The sequence below is a fragment of the Zingiber officinale genome, chromosome 8A (genome assembly GCF_018446385.1).
Source record: "Zingiber officinale cultivar Zhangliang chromosome 8A, Zo_v1.1, whole genome shotgun sequence".
In the NCBI taxonomy this organism is placed as follows: Eukaryota; Viridiplantae; Streptophyta; class Magnoliopsida; order Zingiberales; family Zingiberaceae; genus Zingiber; species Zingiber officinale.
In genome coordinates this window covers 11,238,884-11,266,228 of record NC_056000.1, presented here as the reverse complement: position 1 = coordinate 11,266,228, position 27,345 = coordinate 11,238,884, and the positions used below count along the sequence as shown (strand labels likewise).

At 41.8% G+C, this 27,345-nt stretch overlaps 3 protein-coding genes and 1 long non-coding RNA gene across 7 annotated transcripts; 3 read left to right on the top strand and 1 right to left on the bottom strand.

Moving 5' to 3' along the window:
• Positions 1–95: 95 nt before the first annotated feature.
• LOC122012421 (serine protease SPPA, chloroplastic-like) lies at positions 96–19,964 on the top strand. The gene is made up of 13 exons (XM_042568949.1): positions 96–617; positions 1,775–1,958; positions 2,024–2,161; positions 3,328–3,498; positions 3,586–3,689; positions 6,250–6,317; positions 6,844–7,010; positions 10,063–10,132; positions 16,505–16,659; positions 16,853–16,958; positions 18,622–18,709; positions 18,792–18,935; positions 19,421–19,964. The coding sequence occupies exons 1-13, from the start codon at positions 216–218 to the stop codon at positions 19,643–19,645; spliced, it is 2,022 nt and encodes a 673-aa protein (XP_042424883.1). The 5' UTR covers positions 96–215; the 3' UTR covers positions 19,646–19,964.
• Positions 2,168–3,238, top strand: LOC122012423. The gene is made up of 2 exons (XR_006120216.1): positions 2,168–2,922; positions 3,015–3,238. It is a non-coding gene; the product is annotated as an uncharacterized LOC122012423 (long non-coding RNA).
• Positions 19,965–22,132: 2,168 nt separating the features above from the next.
• Positions 22,133–22,717, top strand: LOC122010511 (mucin-1-like). The gene has a single exon (XM_042567045.1). The coding sequence runs from the start codon at positions 22,133–22,135 to the stop codon at positions 22,715–22,717; it is 585 nt and encodes a 194-aa protein (XP_042422979.1).
• An 80-nt stretch (positions 22,718–22,797) lies between these two features.
• On the bottom strand, positions 22,798–26,367 carry LOC122012422 (protein kinase G11A-like). 4 transcript variants are annotated; one of them, XM_042568950.1, is made up of 4 exons: positions 26,085–26,367; positions 25,257–25,382; positions 23,875–24,864; positions 22,798–23,769 (listed from the first exon to the last, which is right to left on the bottom strand). In XM_042568950.1, the coding sequence occupies exons 3-4, from the start codon at positions 24,753–24,755 to the stop codon at positions 22,908–22,910; spliced, it is 1,743 nt and encodes a 580-aa protein (XP_042424884.1). In that variant the 5' UTR covers positions 24,756–24,864; positions 25,257–25,382; positions 26,085–26,367; the 3' UTR covers positions 22,798–22,907. The 4 variants fall into 4 exon arrangements, with proteins under 4 accessions (XP_042424884.1, XP_042424886.1, XP_042424885.1 ...); XM_042568952.1 differs by lacking the exon at positions 26,085–26,367 and having other exon boundaries at positions 25,257–25,525; XM_042568951.1 differs by lacking the exons at positions 25,257–25,382; positions 26,085–26,367 and adding an exon at positions 25,097–25,242.
• Between the last annotated feature and the right edge of the window lie 978 nt (positions 26,368–27,345).

The following is a 27,345-nucleotide window of genomic DNA, read 5'->3' as shown; positions in this document are numbered from 1 at the left end:
TGAATTTTTGATAATTTAAAATTTTAAAGAGTATTTAAAAAGGAATTTTTGATTATTTTTATAAGCAGTTGACTCCTGATTTATAAGTCTTCCAGAACAAACGAGCTTCGCCGCCCACTGTGCACGAAAGGAATTACCTCTACTTTTCATGCGGGCATTTAACCGAACAAGACGGAGGCGATCGGCCGAGCGAGAAGAAGAGGAAGAAGGGGTCAATGTCTGCACGATTTCTTCTCTTCAAGCTCTCTCAATATCGCAGAACCCTGCCAGCTCTTCCTGCTATCCTCTTCTTCCGATCCCCGCTGGGCGCTCTCCTTCATTGCTCTCCGCCTCTTCCTCTTCTCCCCGCCTCAGATCGCCTTTGTGACTGCTCCGTCCGATCCCTCGTGTCCTCCGCTGCCTCGGCTTCCGGCGGAGAACGGACTGAGAAATCCGGGAGAAGCGACGGAACCCCACCCCCACCGTCCAATGTAGGGGGAGATTACCCGACGGGGGAATTCGAGATGAAGGAGCTCGGATGGTGGAAGAGGTTGGGCGTCCAGTTGAGGTTGTTCTTCGCTCTCCCTTGGGAGCGGATCGAAAAGGGAAGCGTGCTCAAGATGCAACTTCGCGGAAAGGTCGCTTCTCCCGTTTCTTGTCGAATGTTAATTCTTTCTTTTCTTTATCACTCAAAGAATTTTTTTTTTTGGCTTCTTTTCTCAGCTAACTCATCTCAGCTCTCTTTCTATGGCTAATCGGCTATTTTACTCGGCAACTATTCATAGTTGCATTAACATTTTGCGCACTATGAGCATACATGATTGAGTAACCGGCATTAAAAATGATTCATTACATAGATTACTAATAATATTAGTATTACATGAAACAATGTGTCGAAGTATTGTTATTGCAAAATATGCACCTCTATTTAATACTTTGGTAAGATACTATGAAATACTTTTCTAAGATATCAAAGTTTACTATGATATTGAGTGCCAAAGAAATGCTATGAAAAAAGGTAGATCCGTTACCTTAGCGGCCCCCCTAGTGTCGGCCCCACGGATATGGAGGGAGGTTCATGTAGGTACACAGGCCATAGGCGCATGGCGGGGTAAACCCCAGGTCGTCAGTTCCTGAGAATCGACCCCTGGCCATTACGCCAGAGATACCATGCGCTCACCGTCTACGCTACGCCCTGGGGGCCAAAGAAATGCTATGAATATTTTACTACTTGTGGTTTGAAATCTCATATTGTGTTGGGTGGCACAGTCCAAAGTTCATTCCGTTAAATTACTGAAACTCAATACTATTCAACATAGGAAATATTGTGTTAATCATGTCGATGACTATCATATATCAACATTCAATTCGCTTTGACATGCCACAAAACACTTCAAGATAAATTAAAATAATATTTGTGTTCTTTTTGTAACTTGTGGCCGTACAAAGTAATTTAAAATTTGTATCATTCATTGGGTGAAAGTTTAAACTTTTTTTTCTTTTTCATCTCTTTCCTCCTTCCTCTCTAATTCTCCACCAGCACCATATGTCAAAACATCAGCACATTAGTGAAATAGTATTGTTCCAGTCAAAGTCCAAAATTCTTGCACAGCTTGAGATTTTGAACCTTGTACCTACTATTAAACTATGGGCAAATTTGTTAATTGTGATACTTCTATCGATGCTACAATACTTGTTCAGGGCATAACAATTGGTAGTTCTTTTTAAATTTGAACTAGCATGTTAACAGCACCTTTGATTGCTTCAGTTCATTGGAGATGTGTTGTATTTGCAGATATCTGATCAGTTATGGACACGCTTCTCCTCGGGACTATCTCTGCCACAAATATGCGACTGTTTTTTAAAAGCAGCATATGACCCTCGTATATCTGGTATTTATCTTCATATAGAACCACTTGATTGTGGATGGGGGAAACTAGATGAAATACGAAGGCATATACTGAACTTCAAAAAATCAGGTGAAGATACAAAACCATTCTATGAAATATTTAGGAGTTTTTAATCAGATAACTTCTCTTTTTAGGTAAATTCATTGTGAGTTATGTACCTGTGTGCCGAGAGAAGGAGTATTACATTGCATGTGCTTGTGGAGAGTTATATGTTCCTCCAAGTGCTTATGTTGGATTATATGGTTTGGCACTTCAAACAACATTTGTTGGTGGTATGTATGCCCCCACCAGTATATTGTGCATATATTGAAATATCTAACTCTATTTTCCAAGTCTTTTTCCCTTGTTATATAAATGCTAGTGATTTTCAACAACTTGCTAAGCATTGGAGCAGGTCATGATTGTCAATTGAGTTTGCCTTGGCTATTTGTATGATTTGTTGTGTAATTCTCAATTTTTGCATATTAATTGTTTGCTTTGATTTGTTTTTTGTTCGCTTTTCCCTAAACTATTCATAAAAGTTGAAATAACAACAGAACTTTAGGAATGAAAATGCATATAATAATAGTACGTCACCTTTTGGATTCATTATTAGGGTTGGATATGCAGTTGTGTTCTTATTGCCTATGATAGCTTTGGAATGAAGCATTTTTTTATGCCTCAAACATTACATGTTATAACAAATTGATACATGAACTAAGGATTTTACTGTTTTACTATCTGATCTTTCAAATAGCAAAAAATGCATACCTCTTTACACTCTCCTTCATAAGGTGCCGGAGATGATGCATGACACTCACCTGGTGCCCTATCAAAATACAACTTGCCTCTCTCACAGGAAAACTAGTGACAAAAAATTTGATAGATTGAAACATAAAACATTTTGATACGAGTACCGAGTATCAGTGCTTACAAATATTTCTGATGCTGAAACTGTATCACTCCAATGATTTATTTCCTCACATTGATTAAGGTCCATAGATTAACAGGAAGAGATAGACTACTCAAGGGAAAGGCATTCAGCACTACCGAGGTTTGCTTGAGCTTCATCCAAGGATCTTATGGAAGTTTCCAGTGCAAAAGTCAATGACTGCTAATTTTTTCGTGTGCTTTCCTGTGTGATAGGTCAATTGTGATCCGAGGTGCCAAGCAAGAGCCACATGGCATTTTTCTCATCTTATGATGGAGAATCCAAACATGATGCATATTTATAATAGTTTTGAAAGATTGGATTGTCAAAGTTTGATATGCAGTTGATATATTGTGTAAATTCAGCTTTTTTAAACTCTAGTATGTGAAATGGGTCCTCTCTCTCTCTCTCTCTCACACACACACACACACAGGATTTTCATGTGCAGTTGTTCAAATTAACTTAATGTTCTTGTCACTTGCGCATGATTGTGTCTATGGTTTGTTAAGATTGCATATAATTTTGTAGGTGTACTAGAAAAAGCAGGTGTTGATCCAGAAGTTCATAGAATTGGCCCATACAAGAGTGTGGGAGAGCAGCTCACTCACAAAAGCATGTCTAAAGAAGTTCGTGAAATGTTCAGTTCTCTGCTTGATAGAATTTATGAAAATTGGCTTGAAACAATATCTTTGAGTCAAGGTATCTCCTCATGCATATTGTCAGGATTGAATTCTCATGTTTTCTACTTTAATAATTAGTATCTTGGAATCTGAAACTTTTTTCAAGGAAAGAGAAGGGAAGAAATTGAGAACTTTCTTAATTCTGGAGTTTATCAAGTTGAAAAACTTAAAGAAGAAGGTTGGATAACAAACATAATGTATGATGATGAGGTGAAAGTTTCTGACTGGCCAATTAATTATTTATACATGAGTTGCATGAAATAGTATCTTCAAAAGTCCTTTTTGATAAATCTTATTATTCTGTTACTTTAATATTATTTAATTAGTAATCCTTCTAAGATCAATGTCTAGACTACAGTGATCAGTTTTCAAAGTGAGGTAGGTATCAACATAACTTTTGAACTACTTTCCTGTGATTAAATTTACTGATTTTTTAAGTAGTGAGACTGCTAAAATGCATATCCATTGTTTTAGAGTTTTACCTCTTATCAGCATGCATCATGGAGGCACTTGGAGAATTCTTTATTTCCATAGAATAATTTTTCATCTTGATTATCTAGTTGTGGTTTATGATAAACTTTCTGTTTAATGGACTTCTATGGTTTGGTCCTACATGTGGATCTATGTGATATTCTTTTGTCAAGACTCCTTTCCAAATGCTCTAATATATCAAGTTGCTAGCTCAGCAATTTAATTTAAATATTTGTTAATAATGTTGTATTTTGATCAAACAGAACGTATGTTTTTATGCCTTTTTCTAGCAATTTAATTTAAATGTTTGTTCAGAATTTTGTCTTTTTGATTACATAAAATGTATGTTTTCTAGCTTAGGATGCAAGCATGATTTACTTCACTAGATGAACTGTAGAAATTTATAAATATCTTTTGAAACTTCTAACTATTTTCTATAAAATAATCATCTAATACCAAATGTGAAAAGATACAGGCTTAGAAATACTTAAGCAAACTTACAAGTATAGAAAAATTATGTCACACGCCAGGTAGCTAACACTAATAAGTTATTATCACACATATCTTTTATGACATCATTATAATTAATAGATATTCCTTTCTTCTTGAAACTGTGTTAAAAGGGTCAGGTTGCCAGCAGCCTGACTCAGCTTGATACATGATGGTCCATGCTATGCCTGACATAGCCCAAGAACATAAGCCCAACCAAGTCAGCAGCCAGCAGCCAGCAGCCAGCACCAACAACACTTCCTAGTATGGGCCTGGACTTGCATCAGGCTAGCACCCTCTTCAAGGCTACATCAGCAACGAACATGAGCCTGAAAGTCACTGAGTTGACATCTCCTGAGGTGATGTGCTCTGGCCAGATCAAGGTTAGGAATGGATCAAGAGCATGACCCAGTTCAATTGCTGGCAAAAAGAACTACAGGAAGAGGCCTCATCAGTTCAGCCTCAAGAAGGATTCCATTGTCCATCTCAACTCTGCTCCTCAGAACTCCACTCCAATTCCAAGAAGCATTGCTTCTACTCATTCCATAGTGACGTGGATTGCACCATCATAATCCTTAAATAGAACATAGCTATCTAATGTGCATGGCTCAGTCACAATTTGTAGCATTAAGATTGTTGCTGTTAATCTTACTTCTAATGACGGACTGTTTTCATGACTTAATCTAACTGGAAATCATTAAATTTAGTGTATTGTCAAGGATAATTGAATCAAACATTTTCATGATGGGTAAATTAAGTTGCCAAAATTACTGAATCAGGACATGTATCAATCTAATTATCAAATTTTGTTTGTAATGATCAATTTTTTTTGCCTTTCTTGTAGACCTTCCACTTTAACATGTTTGTGTCTTCTCAAAATTGTTAAGTTATTTTTGAAGTTAATTTTACCTTGTATTTTGGTTTCAAATATATGATTGTTATTGCTACAGAGTTGTCAATCTTAATCCCATGTTTTTTTGCTGGCCTCCAACATTGGAGTGATACCTCTATCAAATATAGTTGTGATGTCTTCAATAAAGGAAGGCCCTTACATAGAAGGATGTTACCGACCAGGAGACATCACAAATGGTTGTGTATCTCCAATATGGGAAGGTCCTTACAGAGAACGATGTGTGTGGGTCAGGAGACATAAAAAATCATTACAGTACATATTGTAATGGATTTATTTTAGGGATAACATGTAAAATTGTCTTTTCCATCTCATTGTCCTTGGAATAATTCAAATCACAAAATGATCCTGGTATTACAGATATTTCCAACTTAGATATCTCTTTCAGGAAGATGTACTATTCTTTATACCAGTGGATAATCTAGCAGAAAATTTTCTATATCTATTATAGTGATGTCAATTAATGTTAATTTTCCAGCTACAGAGGTTGTTGAAGGTAATAAGGGACCAGTCAAGGAATTTCTTTTGACAATCTCAAAAATGTTTGTTCTTCTGTACCATAAACTTTGGTCACTTTACGATGCTTGAACTAAGGAAAAGTTTCGCGTTCTGTGAAAAATTATTGAGATTTTAAACTTCAAGCTTATGGAAAGTTACCCAAACAGTATGAGTTAGTATTACTCCTATATTTCCAATGAAAAATGCTTTTCATCCTTTAGTTGCATCCATTCCATCTTAGATTAATGTACAAGCATCTTTTATATAACTCCTGTATCCAGAGTTCAAACAACTATGGAATTGAGTTTTCAATATTCTAACAGTTTTTCCTTTTTCTATTTGGTTTCTTCAATTTAAGAATTTTTCTTAGTAAATTCAATGATTTTTTATGACATGAGGTAGGTCTTGTCAATGCTAAAGGAGAGATTGGGCCAAAAGCATAAGAAAAAGCTTCTTTTGGTGGGCTATAGGTAACAAAAATCTTCAAGAGCATTTATGTTTTACTCTGGTTGGATTGCACTAGGTGTTCTTATATGTCAAACATAGTGTAGATGGTCACAACTTGCTCAACAATACGGAAATCATGAAAATAATAATTGTGGATACATAATTTTGTTTCTAATGTAATGTCTCTTTCTGTTCAACAATTGCAAGCGGAAACCAATTTGTATTATTTCCTTGAGATCAATATACTAAAAGAGAGTTACACTGTTATGGTCTTTTCACTGTTTCAGTATTATTTCATTGTTATTATTTTTACTAACTGCGAACTAATGTTGTCCCACTGGGGTCAATATTGCTTTCTTTTCATCTTGAAGCTTTGTTTCAAGCAGTGAAAGCAGTCATTTTCATTCTTTGTTGTTGCAGCTTTCACTGGACCATCTTAGAGATTATAGTTGTTGGGGTGCTTGGGGCTGTACTACTTAGACAATTAATAAGAATAACACATTACCTAACCAACTAATCATACAAGTGTTTAATTTGTTGCTTCAACAGCAAATACGTGAGAGTAAGAAAATCAACTCTTGGTTTAGATGGCGGTAAAGAGGCAATCGCCATAATCAGAGCTTCTGGGGCCATTACCCGTGCTAGAAACCCTTTCAGTTTTGCTAGTTCTGGCATCATTGCTGAACAACTAATTGAGAAGATTCGCAGTGTTAGAGGTTGGTTCACTAGCTGCGTGTTCTTATGCCAAGTTGTGAAATTATTGCTCTTTGTTTCACAACATTATTTCACGCTTGTAAATTTAAAGGATTTATCTGTATATTTTAATTTTTGCCTATCAAGATGCCTACTTTTCATTATTAATGGATTTAACTTTTCTTCATTTTTTGCCAATTTATGTTGCCAGCATTATTCGTTAGATAGCATTTGAGTGAATTAAGACTTCTATCATATACCAAACTCTTTTATTCAAGTTGAAATATTTTTACTGTTTGTTGCTACTCAGAATATCATACCGGTTCCCCTGTACAAAAATTTTGTACAAGTCCCGAACCTTTCCTAACAACCTATTGTGTTCTTTAGAAATTAAATTTGGAATCGCAAACAGAACTTAACATTATTGATTCCAAATTCAACTTATCTGTTCTTAGAGGTTTAGACTTGAATCGCAAATGATGCTTAATATTATTAATCCAAATCCACCCATGTTACAAATTTGATTAAATATTTATTTCAGAGATCGGCTTCCAGGTTAAACATAGCGAGACACTAGGCCTTCTTAGGTATGAGATCATCCACCACTTCCTAGACAAAACCTTTCAACGAAATTCAATATTTAATCTCCTTATAGCAACCCTAGGTTTAACCATTAAGAACAATCGAATCACAAGATCGAAAAAACAAAAGAAACACAAAATCGAATCATAAATCCGAAACCTAGAATCGTTAGCCTCTTGTGTTTGGTATTTTCAAAATTCATACAAAAGATGAACTAGTTATGATGCGGAAACAGAACTAGTTATACCTTTTGTAGCTTATAGACCTCACGATCTTCTGTTGTATTCCTCTTCTTATCTCGGACGTGGTGTGGGTGACGATCTACCGAGATGAGAATCCACCCAAGCCTTCTTCTTCCTTCCAAGTTTCGGCCACCACCACCAAGCTCCAAGAGATGCTAGGAAACAAAGTCTCCTTTCTCTCCTTCTTCCTCAAGCAAGATCCGGCCACCAAAAGCTCCAAGAGATGTGATGCCGTCGGCCTCCAAAGAAGAAGAGAAGAGGATGAGCAAGAGAAGAGGGCCGGCCACCACCAAGGAAAAGAGAGGAGAGGAATAATATATGCGTTGTCTAAGGTGAGGCACCTCTACCCTCTCTTTTATATTCCTTGGTCTTGGCAAATAAAGAAAGTTTTAGACATAATTAAAACTTCCTTATTTTCCTTGCCAATGAACAAAAGGAAAATTTAATTAAAAATTTCCTTTTATTCTTTCTATGGCCGGCCACCTCATTGAGCTCCAAACAAGAAAAGTTTTAAACACAAAATTAAAACTTCCTTATTTGTTTCCGGAAATTTTAAAATAAAAATTTCTCTTTTAAAATTCCCTTCATGGTTAGTTATAAAAGGAAACTTTTATAAATTAAAATCTCCCTTTTAAAACATGTGGATGGTTACAATTAAGGAAAGTTTTCTCCAAAAATTAAAATCTTCCTTTTAACTACAAATAAGGAAAGATATCAAATCTTTCTCTTAATCCTTTGTAGAAACTATAAAAGGAAAGATTTAATTTTTAAAATTCTCTTTTAAAATCATGGCTTCCACATAAGGAAAGATTTTAAAAATAAACTCCCTTTTATTTATTTTTTTATGTGGCCGACCACCTAAGCTTGGGCTCCAAGCTAGGTCGGTCACATCTTAATCCCATCCAAGGCTTGGTTTGGTCGGCCCTTGCTTGGGCTCCAAGCTTGGCTTGGCCGGCCACCTTAAGGTGGGTAAGAAGTTGAGTTTGGATGGATATAAGACTTTATAAATAAGAGGCTACGACAGGGACCGAGAGGAGGAATTGGTTTTGGTCTCCCGATGAACTTGAGCTTCCCGTGTTCGCTCCGAACACCCAACTCGAGTTCATCAATAATAACTCATACCACTAAAGAGTTATTATTGAACTACCGCACCAATCCCATATTACTATATGGGCTCATTCTTATCATGAGTGTGTTAATCTCCCTGTGTTTAAGATATCGAATGTCCACTAATTAAATGAATTACTGACAACTCACTTAATTAATATCTAACTCCAAGAGTAGTACCACTCAACCTTATTGTCATGTTGGATTAAGTCCACTTGCAAGGTTTACATGACAATCCTTATGAGCTCCTCTTGGGGACATCATCAACCTAGATTGCTAGGACACAGTTTCCTTCTATAATCAACAACACACACTATAAATAATATTATTTCCCAACTTATCGGGTCTCTTGATTTATCAAACTAAATCTCACCACTAATAAATTTAAAAAATAAATACTAAATATATGCGCTTGTTATTATATCAGGATTAAGAGCACACACTTCCATAATAACAAATGTCTTGTTCTTTTATGCAGTTAATATAAAAAGAAACTACCTTAAATGGTCCTGCTTAATACACTCAGAGTGTACTAGTGTAATTTTATAGTCAAGATAAACTAATACCAAATTATACTACGACTTATTCCAATGGTTTGTTTCTATCCATCTTAGTCGTGAGCTACTATTTATAATTTATAAGGAACTGATAACATGATCTTCTGTGTGTGACACCACACACCATGTTATCTACAATATAAATTAATTAAACAACTACACTTAGCATATAAATGTAGACATTTGACCAATGTGATTCTTTATTTCAAAATAAATGTTTACAAAAAGCTAGGCTTTTAGTATACACTCTAATATTTACCACCTAGACTTCTGGTGCAAAGCTGGAAAATTAGCTTCAAGCGTGTCTATTGAGCTTCACATTCGTTATTCAAACAAACAAACAAAAAACTTTGTTTAGTCAAGTTTAGCTTTGTTGAAACTTGAGAGCTCAGGTTGGAATTCATGTCTATGATTATTCTAGTTTATGTTTCAAACTACTGTGTATGAATACTGGATGATGGATAGTGTCAGCTTTAAAGAAAATTTGCATTTTGTTTTTACTTTTGATCAATGTGAATATTAATGATTTTTTATGGATATATAATCTATGGTTCTTAAGTGGGAGCAATTTCTTTCTTTTCTTGCAGAGTCAAATAAGTTCAAAGCTGTTATTTTAAGAATTGACAGCCCAGGTGGTGATGCTCTTGCTTCTGATCTGTAAGTATTTATGGATAAACCTTTTTTAGTTTTACCTTTGTAGCACTATTGCTAACAGAAACTGTCATCAATAATAGAAAAAACACCACAAAAGTTGTTCAAGAACCTAGATAGTTGGCATAATTTTGTCAAAATCCTCATGGACATGGATCTTAGTTATATTTGTTACAAGTCTAGGATGTCACCAACAACCTTCATTATGCGGGTGCTATGATTTACCTCCTCCGTGTTAGTACTGGGAGGGGTTGGCGGGGGCGCTGGGGACGAGCGTATTCGCCTTTTGTCATTATGATATGAAAAGGATGGACTTGAAGGCGCCCTACAAATGATATGATCCTGTCGGGAAGCTGAGAAGACGAACTTGCCGGAATGACGTGTCTGGAAGGTTGACCGCATCCCCATGACCCGGTTGATGATCTGTCAGCTGCGTTGACCAAGTCGTCTGAAGTCCTCCTCCGGTCAACTGTACCTGTATCCAGCGACCGGGTTCCCCCGGTCTCTGGTACCTCGGTGCTCGAGGCGAATCCCACAGACATATAAGTAACCGCATAATAGTATAGCAATAAAATGAACAGATACCGAGTGCGAGAACGTACCCTGGCCCAGGGGGGCGCCCTCGGATGGATGGAGGAGCTGATCGAGTCGCGGTCACCTGGAATAGTGAAGGCATCCGAGCCGACTAAAAAGGAGGTCCGGAGGTGGCGACATGGAGCCTAACACTGCGTGGCTCCGAAAGGTGAGATACAACCGAAATACAACGGCGACACGACCGACATATGACATCGGCTCGCAGGCCGGAATATAACATACAGTCACGGCTCAGAGGTCGGTCAATAGCAACAGCTCACAACACCCATAATGCTACGAAGAACCAAGCACCACGGCTCGATGGCCGAATACACCACAGACGGCTGCCGGAGATGCCGCAGTGGATCCAATCTATGCCTCGAATGATGGACAAGACGACTATACGGCTGTAGGAGTCAACTGTAAGGCGGCCAAGAGAGGTGGCAGCGGCTGGAGAAGCGGCAGTGGCCGCGCGGCGACGATGGCCATGGGAGGCTGAGGTGGCTGCTGGCGGATGCTCCGGCCGCTGGAGATGGCGCCGAGCGCTGGAGGTGGCGCCGACCGCTGCTGTAGGCAGCGGTGGTGGCTGCTAAACCCGGTGAGCCACAAGTCGCCCCATGTGGCTGCACGAGGAAGAGGAGAACTTCCCCCTCCCTACTCGCGGTGGCTATGGCGAGAGGAGGAGAAGGAGAGGCGGAGGTCCGGTCCCTTGGCGGCGTCAGTCGACGAGGAGGCCGGAGGCAGTGCTGGCCGCGGGTGGCGGCGGAAAAAACCCCCTTCCAGCTCACTCCTCCTAGTGTCGGGTCTCTTCCTTTTGGTCCCTGTTGGCGGCGGCCTGGAGGAGGGGTGCTGGTCGTGGCTTTCACGCGATCATGGCGGCGGAAAAACCCCTCTCCTATTCCTCCCCGGCGATGGCGGACACGCACCCAAGGAGCTCCCTCCTGTGCACAGCGGCCCCCCCTCTCCTCTTCGTGAACCGTGCTCTCCTTATACTTAAAACCCTTAGCAAGTGAGATGACAATAATGCCCTTTGTCTTTCCTATTATCACACTTTCGAGCCCTCCTCATATATCCGTATCACAAGCCTTCCCTTCAAGTCTAGTCGAAGGAGGCGCGAGTCCGACTGACTAGACAGTCCATCACCAAGGCTCAACCGCTCTCGATGCCAAAGCCAAATCGCTGAACCGATAATATAATGTCCCTCGAGCGGTCGCTATAATAATGGTGTCGCAGGAGATGGTCACGATACCGAGCAGACTAAGTCGGAAACTAGACCAATGCCAAGTGCGCAGCCGCGAAGATACCGACCGGACGATCGAAGTGATGCCGATCAGGTGGATAGACGCCGAGCAGAAGATGCTGAGCGAGTGACAATGTTAAGCGAGTGCCAAAACAGCAAGCAAGCGACGAGTGCCATGATAGCAGACCGAGCGGCACGATGGACTACAAATAGACCGAGTGGACAAGCGATGCTGAGTGTGCGACCGTGGAAATGCCGAATGTGAAACAAAAACATCTCTACAAGCGATGACGATGCTGGGCACACAACACCGAAGATGCGGAACGTACGATCGGAATGATGTCGATCGGACGGATAGATGCCGGGCGGACGATGCCGCGCGTGCGACCGGAATGATGTCGATCAGTCGAATAGATGCTAGACGGACGCTGTCATGCGAGCGATCGAAATGATGCCGATCGGATGGATAGATGCGAGACGGACGCTGTCATGCGAGCGATCGAAATCATGCCGATCGGATGGCTATGAAAGTGCTGACTGCGTAGCCTCAAGAATAGTCCACGGGCGATCGTAAGGTGTCGGCCCAGCAATCGAGTAAAACTAAGTGGCTGATGCCGTACGGGCGTATCATGCGCAAACAGAGCTGGAGTGTCGTGAGCCGAACATACGCAAAGCCCAGAGATCCTGGTCCACAACCAGTGGGGGTACTGTCCGTGACCATCGGTAATACCTCAACCCCGAACGAGGGAGATAAAAGGCTCCGGTATGCTTCATGACACGTGAAAACCGCTCGGCTCCGAACGGGGGAGATAGATGCTCGCGACGACGGCTCGACCCCGAACGGGGGAGATAGATGCTCGCGACGACGGCTCGACCCCGAACGGGGGAGATGAAATAACTGATGCGCTCAACCCTGAACGGGGGAGATAGAATATCTGATAAACTCGTCCATGTAGCGGTCTTCAAGCCGGGGTTTTATAGTCGCCGGTTCGACTCTACGGTTTAACGTCCGGGCTAGACGGTCTTCAAGCCGGGGTTTTTATAGTCGCCGGTTCGACTCTACGGTTTAACGTCTGGGCTAGACGGTCTTCAAGCCGGGGTTTTTATAGTCGCCGGTTCGACTCTACGGTTTAACGTCTGGGCTAGACGGTCTTCAGGCCGGGGTTTTTATAGTCGCCGGTTCGACTCTACGGTTTAACGTCTGGGCTAGACGGCCCTGAGGGCTAATTCAAACCCGGCCGATCGGCTCAGGGGTCTTCGCCATCGAGCTCGTGGCAGCCACGGGCTCGTATATAATCCTCCCGGCCGATCGGCTCGGGGGTCTTTGCCATCGAGCCCGTGGCAGCCACGGGCTCGTATATAATCCTCCCGGCTGATCGGCTCGGGGGTCTTCGTCATCGAGCCTGCAGCTCGGATATAATCCGCCCGGCCGATCGGCTCGGGGTCTTCGTCATCGAGCCTGCAACTCGGATATAATCCGCCCGGCCGATCGGCTCGGGGGTCTTCGTCATCGAGCGTGTGGCTCGTATATAATCTGCCCGGCCGATCGGCTCGGGGGTCTTCGTCATCGAGCCTGCGGCTCGGATATAATCCGCTGGCCGATCGGCTCGGGGATCTTCGTCATCGAGCCTGCAGCTCGGATATAATCCGCCCGGCCGATCGGCTCGAGGGTCTTCTCCATCGAGCCTGTGGCTCGTATATAATCCGCCCGGTCGATCGGCTCGGGGGTCTTCTTCATCGAGCCTGTGGCTCGTATATAATCCGCCTGGCCGATCGGCTCGGGGGTCTTCTCCATCGAGCGTGTGGCTCGTATATAATCCGCCCGGCCGATCGGCTCGGGGGTCTTCTCCCGAGGAACTAATGCAAATCATATAACTGACAGAATAAATAACGGGAAAACTGACCGGGGTCATGAGAATGGCAGAACTCTCCGGCATCGTCCATCTTCACGTTCCAGATCAGGCGCGTTCCCACAGACGGCGCCAAATTGATCCTGTCAGGAAGTTGAGAAGACGAACCTGCCGGAATGACGTGTCTGGAAGGTTGAACGCATCCCCATGACCCGGTTGATGATCTGTCCGTTGCGTTGACCAAGTCGTCTGAAGTCCTCCTCCGGTCAACTGTACCTGTATCCAGCGACCGGGTTCCCCCGGTCTCTGGTACCTCGGTGCTCGAGGCGAATCCCACAGACATATAAGTAACCGCATAATAGTATAGCAATAAAATGAACAGATACCGAGTGCGAGAACGTACCCTGGCCCAGGGGGCGCCCTCGGATGGATGGAGGAGCTGATCGAGTCGCGGTCACCTGGAATAGTGAAGGCATCCGAGCCGACTAAAAAGGAGGTCCGGAGGTGGCGACATGGAGCCTAACACTGCGTGGCTCCGAAAGGTGAGATACAACCGAAATACAACGGCGACACGGCCGACATATGACATCGGCTCGCAGGCCGGAATATAACATACAGTCATGGCTCAGAGGCCGGTCAATAGCAACAGCTCACAACACCCATAATGCTACTAAGAACCAAGCACCACGGCTCGATGGCCGAATACACCACGGACAGCTGCCGGAGATGCCGCAGTGGATCCAATCTATGCCTCGAATGATGGACAAGACGACTATACGGCTGTCGGAGTCAGCTGTAAGGCGGACAAGAGAGGTGGCAGTGGCTGGAGAAGCAGCAGTGGCCGCTGTACAGCGCCAGACGCGGGAAGAGGCGGCTGTTGGTGGCTGTGACGGCTTCTGGATGCGGCGACGATGGCCATGGGAGGCTGAGGTGGCTGCTGGCGGATGCTCCGGCCGCTGGAGATGGCGCCGAGCGCTGGAGGTGGCGCCGACCGCTGCTGTAGGCAGCGGTGGTGGCTGCTAAACCCGGTGAGCCACAAGTCGCCCCATGTGGCTGCACGAGGAAGAGGAGAACTTCCCCCTCCCTACTCGCGGTGGCTATGGCGAGAGGAGGAGAAGGAGAGGCGGAGGTCCGGTCCCTTGGCGGCGTCAGCCGACGAGGAGGCCGGAGGCAGTGCTGGCCGCGGGTGGCGGCGGAAAAAACCCCCTTTAAGCTCACTCCTCCTAGTGTCGGGTCTCTTCCTTTTGGTCCCTGTTGGCGGCGGCCTGGAGGAGGGGTGCTGGTCGTGGCTTTCACGCGATCATGGCGGCGGAAAAACCCCTCTCCTATTCCTCCCCGGCGATGCGGACACGCACCCAAGGAGCTCCCTCCTGTGCACAGCGGCCCCCCCTCTCCTCTTCGTGAACCGTGCTCTCCTTATACTTAAAACCCTTAGCAAGTGAGATGACAATAATGCCCTTTGTCTTTCCTATTATCACACTTTCGAGCCCTCCTTATATATCCGTATCAGATCACATGCACTTTGATGCATGATAAAAAAAAAGGGTTCTTAAATTGTTGTGGGCCAAGGTCCATCATTATAAGATTATATAGTAATTTGGAATAGAGGTACAGTTTCAGGAAATGGATTAGAATATGTAGATCTGATGTTTAAGAGAAGAGTAGACATAATATGCAAGTTTCTAATTATAGTATATATAAATATTATACCCTAAACCTTAAGCTCTAAAAAAATTTACACTAGGTGTTCACGGGTGTACACCATAAGGTGTGTGGCATAACAAAATCCATATATATAGAGGGATGTTATGCCGCACATCTTATGGTGTACAACCCGTGAGCATATAAGGTAATTTTTTTAAAAAAAAATTAGCTTAAATACTATACCCTAAACCCTAAGCTCTAAAAATAAATTTTAAAAAAAAATTACACTAGGTGCTCACAAGGAGTGTGGCATAACAAAATCCTATATATATATATATATATATATATAATAGGTGCGCTATGGTTGGTAAAGATTGTAAGAATAATTTTGTCAATGTTAAGAAAATAATCTAAAATTATAGCCTGAAGTCTATTTTTGAAAAAGACATACTAACTGCCCCTTAAATAGGAATAACTGATCAAGTCAAAATAAAATGAAAAACTGCCACCAATCGAGACTGAAAATATCGTTAGCATGGGATTTCAATGGAGAAATAAGATCCATATAGCATATAGTAGAGAAACTTAATAGTTGATACTCAACGTTGTTATTTGTTGCTCTAAGTTAATGGCAATAGAACATACATGATGAACTCATATGTCATCCTGTCAGACGTTAGTTGTAAGGCTGACATAGGACATTAGTTTTTGTTGATCAAATACAATATCCAAACTAGAGTAAACAAGTTATTCTACAGTTAGCAATATATTTGTAGATGACAAAAACTATTCCAGAACAAACATGAACCATGTCTTTTTCCATAACTCACTATACCTCTTGCAGTTGATAGTCAGTGATCGCTCATATACATATTAATGAACAAGAAATTGTGAAATTTTGTTTGGATCAATACATGAATAATGTATGTGCATGATGCAGTATGACTGACAAGTGACTATGATTTGTCAATTTCTTCTAATTGGTTATCATTTTTTTTCTCTTATTTTTTTGTTTGATAATGTCAGATGTCATGTTCAGTTAGTTGTCTAATATGATTTCTCTTCTCCCAGAATTTGGAGGGAGATCAAGCTACTTGCTGCTTCTAAACCTGTGATTGCATCAATGTCTGATGTTGCAGCAAGTGGAGGATACTACATGGCTATGGCAGCAGGAACCATCTTAGCTGAGAATCTCACTTTAACCGCTTCAATTGGAGTTGTCAAAGGTGAATTTACTGCTTTACACACCCCTGTTGTCTATCTAGGAAGGTATTGCTATGCTGTTGAAAAATTAATTTTAGAGTACGCCTACACTGGAGATTCGGACTCCACCCAGGTAAATTGGGCATCTATGATCTCCAAAAGAAAGTAAAAAAGAAAAAAAAAAAAAAAAGGTATGCTAATCCCTAGCACTTGCAGGGAGGTTTAGTTTACACAAACTGTATGGAAGGATTGACTTGAACAAGGAGATTCTGTCTAGGGGTCAATATGCGGAGCTTAATGTTGCTGAGCAGCGTCCTCTTAGGTGAGAATTTGTCACTTTTAAAATACAATTTTAAGTGCTCCATTGTGAGAGAGGTATTGAGTGACGACAAAGAAAGAAGTTCAAGAGATTCAGAAATTAGTTTCAATTACTGACGACTTACCATGTTTGGATTGCAATCACAACTATATTTATCATTATTTCTATATTTGTTATTACCATAGTTATCGTAAAATATTATCATATTTATCATAATATTTTTTCATATATTATTTTGACTATCTGTATACATAGACTTCTTAGCCTATGACAATTATCAATAAGAAAACAATTGCCCTTCTCTCTATTCTTGCTATGTCTCTATGTTTCAACATGGTTTCAGAGTCATATTTCTCTTTATTCTTATTTTTTTCTCCTTAAATTTTTTTGGCCTTTTTGAAGAGTTTCATCTACTTCAACACCACCACCTACTTTCTGCCTTCTTCCGACATTGTTATAAATCTCTCTCTCTCTCTCTCTCTCTCTCTCTCTCGCAAAAGAACAAGTTTGTCATCACCTCCTTCTTCCTCACTGCTCTCTCTCTTTTCTTTTCCTTTTTATTCTCCTTCTTCCTTCCGCAAGAGTCTTCTACTAGAAAATTTCTTCCTCTTAATCTTTTTCTCCCCAAATCAGCAACAAGTTGCTCTAAAACTCCTTCCTTCTCTGTCTTCCTCTCATTTTCTTCTCCTTCTACCTCTTTTGCAATAGCCGCTTTGCAAGTAGTATTTCCTCCATCAAATGTTGTCTTTGTTTTAGCCATCTTCTAGTTGTCTAATGGCAAGCTTTTTCTAAATTTTTTATCAGCATACAACAACAAATTTTCTTCCTCTGCTCCCGTAAATGCAACCACCAAATTGTAGTCCTATGCTCCAATATATTCAGCCACCAAATTATAGCCTTCTTTCTTTGCTGCTCTTTTTCTGACAATAGATCAAATCCCAGCCTTTAAACGACAACTCCTCATCTCCTTCTAGTTGTTGTCTTCTTTCATTAAAGACAAAGTTCAATAGATCTATCGTATTGTTGATCATACTAATGATATTTGCTCTAGAAGATTTGATTGGTCATTGACAACCAGACTTAACGTTCAATATCTTTTGGTTTCAATTACTAATGACTTATCATGTTTGGATATAGTTATTGTAATATGTTACTATGTTTATCATAATATTTTTTCATAATTATTTTGACCATTTGTATAAATAGATATGTATAAATAAGCTTATTAGCCTATGACAATTATCAATAAGAAAGCAATTGTCCTCTCTCTATTCTTCTTATGTCTCTATGTTTCAAGGTTGAGTGTGTAGCTAGATAATGGACATTTTAAGTTGAAATCTCACCAGCCTAAAGTTGGGAGATGTTTTTTTTTTTATGTATAGTATCATGTCTTATTAGTGATAGCTATTCGGTGGCAGAAAAATGTCATATTTAATGTAGGTACAGACGAATTTGTCTTTTAATAGTTAAAATATACTTTATAAAAATGTTACAAGATGCCCTTGTGATATGAGGTCTTCACCTTCTTGTGAAAATGTTATAGTTGTACAATGTTTCTCCAAATGGAATAGTAAAGCATCATCGTCTTAATTAAATTGGTCATTCAGTTTCAACTCAATTTGGGTTCTTTTGCGATTTTAATTTATTTGGGATGACATTGACACAGACCAGATGAAGCAGAACTCTTTGCAAAGTCCACGCAGTATGCTTACAAGCAATTCCGTGACAAAGCTGCTTCATCACGATCAATGACCGTAATGATTTTGGCACATCCATTGTCCAGCATATTGCTTTTCATTGCCCTGTTACCTTCACTAAGAGATGTTCTGTGACCAGATAGATCAGATGGAGGAGGTTGCACAAGGTAGGGTATGGACAGGCAAAGATGCAGCTCCTCGAGGATTGGTCGATGCTATTGGTGGATTCTCACGAGCAATTGCCATTGCAAAATTCAAAGCTAACATTGATCCTGATAGTGAGGTTTGCTTCACTAATTTCATGATTCAGTCATTAGTTCCTTGGTACCATAAAATTGAGTGCAAACTAATTCATTTTCACCTGAATATCTTGTGTTTTCACTAAAAGGTTCCTGATCGAATAGTTAGTTGAAGTAATTCTTTGTTAACTCTATAACGATTGGTCTTTGCCAATGGTATGTCCTTGAACCCCCTGCATAGTTTTTGTTTCAGAGAAGCCACCATTGTTTTTTTTTTTTTCAAATTTTACTGACATATCTTCTTTCTTTGTCAAAGTGTGGTATATAATTTCTTCACTTCTGAATATCTGGAACCAGTGAAAATGATCTTTAATTTAATCGCAGACTCATCTGCCTCAGTTTGATACATAACTATCACCTAAAAACTTTACCGTCAACTGATGACAACATCTGTTCTTCCATTCTCTATTCATATTGCAGGTTAGATTAGTTGAAGTATCAGTTCTTCCATTCTCTATTCATATTGCAGGTTAGATTAGTTGAAGTGTCAAGGCCTTCACCGACATTAACAGAAAGATTCAGCGCCATAAAAAATTCTCTGTTTGGGCTGGACATAGCAGTGAATGAAGTATTGCAGAATCTGAGGAACTCTGGCGAGGTTCAAGCACGAATGGATGACGTTTTGCTTGATTTAACAGATAGCACAGCAGAAGCTAAACGCCTACCACACCTGATAAAGGATTGTTTTGGCTAATTATATTCTGGATCTTCCTCAAGCTGTGGAGGCACGAGCATATCAGATTCGAAAACTATGATTTCATACATATGCTATAGGTCAACATTGTGGAGGAAATAAAGATTATTCACAGGACACCACATCTTTGGGGAAAACCTTTAAAAGCCATACAAGCTGTGAACTCACTCTGGCATACGTTTGTCTAAAACTGTTATATATAATGGGTGATGTCTTCCAATGCATGATTGACATCAAACATAGTGAATTGGTTAACAATTGTCGATTTGTCACAAGTATAGAAAGATAACATGCCAGCATTAAATATTGCATCAATAAATTAGCTAATTTGTATTCTACAAAAGGTGGATGCAGACCTCAAATATTTACGTATCTTTGGCGCTAAAATCTTCCGGTCTCTAGAGGATAGGTTTTGTTGCTACTATAAAAGCAATCCAAAGAACAGATAATACCACTGTGCTACTCGCATAGCACTCGCTGCATTAACAGATCTTTAAGCTTCAGGTACACTGGGCTGCAACACCTCGTCCCCCTCCTCAGTTGCCGCCGCCCTCATCTCCTTCCAGCTCTCATACTGAAGATCATCCGTCGGCAGCTCGAACTGGCAAAGGGGGCACGAATTCCGAATTGCCAGCCACGGCAAGAGGCATTCCTTGTGTTACAGGTGAGAGCAAGATAGCCGCTTGAGTCTTTCGTTCACCAAGAACTCGTCTTTGCACACTGCGCACATTGCAATGGATCTGGCGATGTCCTCCGCCGTGAAGAACATAGACGGAAGACTTTCGACCACCGATTTGGCTGCAGGAGGGCAGACCTTGATGCCGACGCCTTCCATCAGTACTTCATAGGAGTCTAAATCCGAGGCCGCCTCGTCGGGGTAGTACGTCATCTCGTCTTCGATCGTGTTGCCACCTAAGTCGTCGACGTCAGAGAGCATCTCCCATGCTGCGTCGTAGACGTGGTGCTCGAGTTCTCTAATCGTTGCAGATCCCTCGTAGTCCCCGACGAGCGAGATGCTGATCGAGCTCCTTCCCTCGATGCGAGTATCCACCTCCTCCCACTAGAACTCCTCGATGGGGAGCTGCGCGCCCAGTTCAAGATCATCGGCGGCTTGATCTCGTCCTTTTCTGTCGTCTACATCCGCGATTGCCAAGATCTGCTGGTTGACAGAGTCAGAGACCGATTCGGACCCGGCGGCGCGCGGCACTTGCGAATCAACCGGGAAAGGCACGGAGAACTCCGTCGAAGCAGATGGGATGCCCATCCTCCGGCCGTTTGAGAACTCGTCGAGTGACCAATCGATCTGGCGCTCCTCCCACTCGGACATTAACCCTAACATCGAGGGGAGGCAACCGGAGCCGATCTCTTGCGCCGACGCCCCGGAAACCCTAAACTATACAAGTTAGGATTCCTGGGTAAGAGGTAGGAGGCCAAATCTTCGGAGCAGAGTGTCGGTGGAAGGGAGCGGCTGCCAGGAAGGAATGCCTCAGAAGCGTTCGCCATGGATGACGATGAACCGTTTGGACAAGGGGACCAGGGCAAGGGGTCTGTTTGCAAGAGAACGATTACGCAGTTGGCCCGCAAACTTATATATAGAGGACCGGCTGTCCGTTTATTTTGTTTTTTTTTTTTGTTTTATTTTTCTAATTCAAATTAGTTTTTAATCCGGAAATTCTCATGGAGACGTAATCAGGTAAGTATTATTAGACCCACTTCTCTTATTTCTTACTGGAACGAAAAAATATATCTCCAGGGTTATCTTATCCTAGTTTTATCCTAGTTAAAAAATTTTCTTTCAAACAAGGTGTAGATGTTGAACTTATGGATTATCTATGTTCGTTTCTCGATTTATTCTAATTGTCGATGAAAAAATTTCATAAGATCAAATTGATCGTCTCAAGATTAATTAATAAAGTTAACTAAATTTTTCATATTATTAAAGAAATTTATCATTTGTTACCTGAAGAAAAAATTTATGTCCAGTTGAAATTCGAATCCATTGATTATCTATTGAACGTCTAACCAAGTGGAGATTCTATTAATTTACGGTTCAAATTGAACTTTGGTCTTACGTCACCCACTCAGCGGATCACAGCGGCTCCGAACCTGAAGGTATTAGCGGATTACTGGCATGCATCGCTGATGCAAGTCGCTGAGATTTATCTGGATGAAAATAGGAGAAAAATAGAAATAAAAATACGAAATATGATGTTACGTGGGGCCAACCCGCGAGGTGTCCGGGTACACGAGGCGGATGATAATGGTTCGAATCGGAGGGATCGTTTTGGACTTCCCCTCCCCTTCCACCCGCTCAACCCGCAACGCCGCTCACCTCCACGGCCGCGTTGCTGTCTCGGCCGCTGAACTCGGTCCTGACCAACTACCCCTCCCGCCAATATAAACTAAACCCTCCGTATTCGTCTCCATCTCCCATTTTTTTTAAAAAAAACTTGTAATATTCCCGTCCGCCATCGATTTCGCCGGAAAATGTATCGCGCCGCCGTGATTGCCGTCCTCTTCGTGACCGCGGCCGGATTCGCCACCGCCGCAGACGTCCCCGCGCCTGGTCCAAGCTCGAATCCCGATCACGCTGCGCCTATTCATTCTCCGGAGAAATCCCCCTCGTTCGCCGTCCCCGCTCACTCCCCTGCCTCCGCCGTTCCTGCTCACTCCCCTGCCCTCGCCGTCCCCGCTCGCTCCCCTGCCTCCGCCGTTCCTGCTCACTCCCCTGCCCTCGCCGTCCCAGCTCACTCCCCTGCCAACGCCCCTGCTGCCTCGAGGGGCCCCGTCGCGGCCAAGGCTCCATCCCTTTCAACTGATGCTCCGGCGAGTGACGCCTCGCCGTCGTCCTCCCCAGCAGCAGCGCCGGGCATGGACTCTGACGACTTGGATGACGAAATCCTGACTGACGCTCCGCTTGCAGGAAGTCCATCGGAGCCACCCACTGACGAATCCCCGGAAGAGGCCATGAGCCCGGAGGGAGATGAAAGTAGCGGAGCGAGTGCACATGGGGCTGCCGCCGGCGCCGCCCTTGGCGCTCTCTCCGCCGTTTTCCTAGCGTTTATCGCTTAAATTAGGGGACACGTTACTCCACATAAATTAAAAAAAAAAAAACAAATGGCGGGAAATGTTCCTTTAAATTCTGTAACAACTTGATGAGAATTATCGAATGATTTCATTCATTCAATATATTGTTAATTTTTTTCATAAATCAGAATGGGCGATTAAACCAAAATAACTCAAGTCAAAAAGTGAGGAACTGCTAAAAGGAATCGAATTCAGGAGAGGTATCAGGCCCTTTCTCATTGCTAATGCTAGCAGGTTCAGCCTTCTCTTTTCTTGACGACGAAGGCTGTGAAAACCTTCGAGTATCGAAAGGCCTTGGGATTTCCGGGGGACTTTCGCACCGTATTAATGCCCAATTTATGCCGTCGAAGAATGGATGCTGCTTGATTTCCGCAGAGCCACGCTTGTATGCGAGCCTGTACTGTGGCTCTTTCACAAGTAGCTTCCTTATGAGGTCCCTTGCAGAGAAGCTCACCATTGGGGAGTCGGGGAAGCGCAATGGCTGCCCTACGACATTGAACAATGTGGCCCTGTTGCCCGATCCCTTGAACGGGGTCTTACCGAACAAAAGCTCATACAAGAAGATGCCAAAGGTCCACCAATCGACAGCACTGCCATGGCCCTCGCCCTTGATGATCTCTGGGGCTAAATACTCATGTGTGCCGACGAAGGACATAGACCGAGCATCTGTGGGCTCTGCTACAAGCTCTGGCAAGGGAGTCACCTGGTTCCCTGTGTCAGTTTTAACTTTGTGGCTCTTCTTGGACTTGGAAAAGAAACGAGGTCCGAAGCATGTTGCCGGAGCAATACAAGAAGGTTGGACGCACGATGTCGGTGGTTCGATGCAGGCAAGGTTGTTCCTCCGTGATGTTTCAGATTTGAAGTTGGATTTTCTGATCAATGATGGGCTAAATGCACATTGGAGGGAAAGGTCGAAGTCGGAAAGCATGATGTGCCCGTCCTCCCTAACCAGGACGTTTTCCGGCTTGAGGTCGCGGTATATGACGCCGAGCATGTGTAGGTATTCAAGTGCAAGGAGGACCTCCGCTACATAGAATCTGCAACATAGTTAAAAAGGCATACATTGGACATCAATCAAAACAAATCAAAGAACGCAAATGATAAAAAAAATTCAATCCCAAAAGACATTTATAGGGACTTACTTGGTTGCTTGCTCAGAAAAATGTTTCTCAGGCTGCCTTTGCCGTAAGGTGTGCAAATCTCCCCCTGGACAGAACTCCATCACCAAACATGAGAATTTTTCAGTCTCGAAGTGTGAATACAATGTGGGAAGAAAGGGATGGTCCAAGCATTGTAATATCTCCCTCTCTGTCTGAGCTCTTAGAAGTTTCTTACGACTCGTTAAGTGTTCCTTGTCCATGACCTTCATGGCGAAATAATTCTTTGTCCCAATCAGTTCTGACAGATAGACACTGCCTATATCTCCATATCCCAACTTTGTTAACAGCCTGAAATGGTTTAAACCAAGAACAGTAGCTGTAGCACGCACAGTTTGAATTGCTTCCCACCTCAAATCATTTGCCTTATGGGGTTTGCTGAGGCTACAACTCAAGCTACTGTGTGAACTCTCATCACTGTTAATGCTTGTGCTGGGCTTGCCCGAGCTACTTTTTCTGTTCTCAGTAGCATCTGTTTTGTCATTAGGCTTAGCACTTCCGACGGTCTTTGTTAAATCCTCACTTGTACTGTATTCCCGGCTGTTTCTTTGGTCTCCATTACATTCCAAGATCATGAACATGTTTGGCTCTACTAAAGCTGCAAGATCTTTTGATCGGTTATTACTACAAGTTGAAGGTGCATCATTAATTTCTAATGAGAGGACAGCCATGGATGGAACCTTGTCTGCAGCAGGAACAAGAGATACTTCGGAAACTTGTATCTCAACATGATCGATTGTGTTGTCTGCAACGGCCGGTGGTCTTTTTGATGGACCATGTTTAGTAGCATGAATATTTAGGTCTGCTTTGTGATTGCTAGGTAGCTTCAATTGTTTCTCTGGGATGGAGATAGACCTTGAAGCCATCAATCGACAACGTGCCAAACCAGCTGAATGACCGAAAACTTATTTTGCTATCTATATGAACATTCCATTACAGAAGCAAGGATTCCCCACCACTACATGAAACCAGTATCTGACATCAAAAAACACAAATATAAAATCTGCATGAAACCACCACTACAGTTTGTATTAAAATTAAACAAACAAATATACAACAATTGCAAGATCTACATATGTAAATGAGTAGAAACGAGTAAACCAAATGAAAACTAAATGAAAACTCAAGCACCATGCATCAACGATCGTGTCGTCGAAAGACTTTTTACTGAAAGGAAATAGCATCGGATCCGAAGCAAGGAACTCACCAGAAAAAACTAAATCCGAGAGCCGACGCGAACACAGCTAGCGCTCCCAAATGGAACGACACTGGATAAACTAATCGAAGTCCAATAAAAAAAACACGACAAAACGAAAAAAACAAACACGAATTTGGAGGTCTCAAAACGCAAAAGCTGATCGACTTGCCTGGGAATCGACAATCGAAGGTAAGCAGGAAGCAGCTGTTGGGGAGCAGGTCGCTGAGGGGAGAACGGAAAGGAGATGGAGGTTTTTAATTCATGTGTTGGGTGGCAGCTTTTGTCTCTCTGTGTGCTGGACGTGGTTAATAAATAGTCAGTGCTTAGAGTTAGTGGGGAAGCATTAGAGAAAGCATGAGATAGAGGGAGAATTAGCATGAAGTAATTCCTTTAGAAAATGATTTGCAGAATAGAATTCATATAATCAAACAAGTAATTGAAATACAATATTTTGTTAATTTAATATTTTTGTTATGGCTTGATTTACTTTAAAACGATAGGTATAATACTTTAAATGTTATAATATTTCATTTATTTTAGATGTGGCAATGGATCGAGTCTAATTCTGTACAACGGCCCCACTTAGTCCAGATGACTCTGACTCGATTCGACTCGACTTGACTCGGTCTGTGTTAATTATCTCCTAACATAAATCAGTTGCCTCTAATCATGCTTGGCAAGCCCATGAGTATCACGTGCTGAGCTAACCAAATCTAATAGTTTAGAAGGAAAACAAAATTAAATATATTCACAATTTGACTTTTAATTAACAGAACTAAATATATTAGCCATGGCTTTCATGTGCAAAGATGCTCTTCAATGATGGAATGCACTGGATTCCGACAAGAAACAGAGCATTTAATTATTACAAAAAAAAAATAATAAAAAAGAGGCAAATCAGCAGCTTAATATCCAGGCAATACAATAATTTGAATGTTCAATATGTTCCACAATCAAGTCTTAGAGCTTAGCCAGTATAGGAAAAAGTAACACAAACTCTTAAAAACTTTCATGTGAAGGCTGGAGCAGGGACGAAGGTGGTCTCATCAATATTCTAGCTAGGAGTGCAAGGTGTTTTTGATCTTGTCGAAGCCATGGGAGAAGATGCCGAACCCGAAGAAGAAACCAATAGCAATGGTCGCCAGGACCAGCAAGATCACGAAGCAGCAACACCTCAAAGGGAAACACATCTCAGACCTCCTCCAAGTTTACTTGCAGAAACTTAGAAGCCTTTTCACAATGCCTTGTTTAATCTTGAAGAGGAAGGTGGGAGAGAAGAGAAGAGAAGAGAAGATATATTATTGCAGTTAATTTATTGGTGGTTTGGTTACACTTAGCATTGGTACTGGACAATTCAACCACTTGAAAGGAATGATTGGCCTATGAATAGTTGACCAAACCTCCTAAACTTTTTTAAATGACAATTACAGTTGATAAAGACATCATATCTCTAGGTGTACCAACTGGAGAAGGGAAAGAAGGTGAAGTGCAAGTCAAGGTTAGTAGCATCATCCCATTCCTCTTCCAAATCTCATTTGGAGGAACCATTTAATTCACTCTATTCACAATGAAATAATTGTCTGGTTCTGTGTAACCAAGAATGCAACGCGACCTGTATATAGCCCTCAGGCAAAAAAGGAAAACTAACATGAGGACTACGTCTCGATTAATCGACCCTAATTAGAGTTTCAAACAGCATGAGGACTAAACGCTTTGGCCAAGTAGAGGGAGATGATAAATCAATAGAAAAGAACATCACATTTCAAAATAATTTCACCATTAAGTCTTCACTTTTTTTATTTTATTAAGATATTCTTTTGTGAAGTAGCTACAACAGTCAACAGAGGGGAAAAAAAAGGTTTCGATTCATGTACCAATCCTACTCAATTTGCACAACTTTGAAGGTTGATCGACAAAGAACACTTGGCTATTCTATAACAGTGGAGACTTAGTATACACTTTATAGATAGAGAAAGATTATAGACTCAAGCTTCCTGATAAATTACTCGTCTCTTAGCTGGATGTCAAAGGTCCAAATAGGGATATTTTTTCTTGAATTTCTAGACTATTTTTCAAACCAGGAGAATATATATAATTTAGAATAGCAATGAGCATGGTATCAACCAATTGATATGGCAAATAATGTGAGGTTCCTGGAGTCGGGGTTAAAGTTAAGGAAGACGGATGAAGTGACGGTCAAAGTCGGGGAGGAGTTAACAGTCGTGGCCAGCACAATCATAAGTCTTGACTGAGTGGAT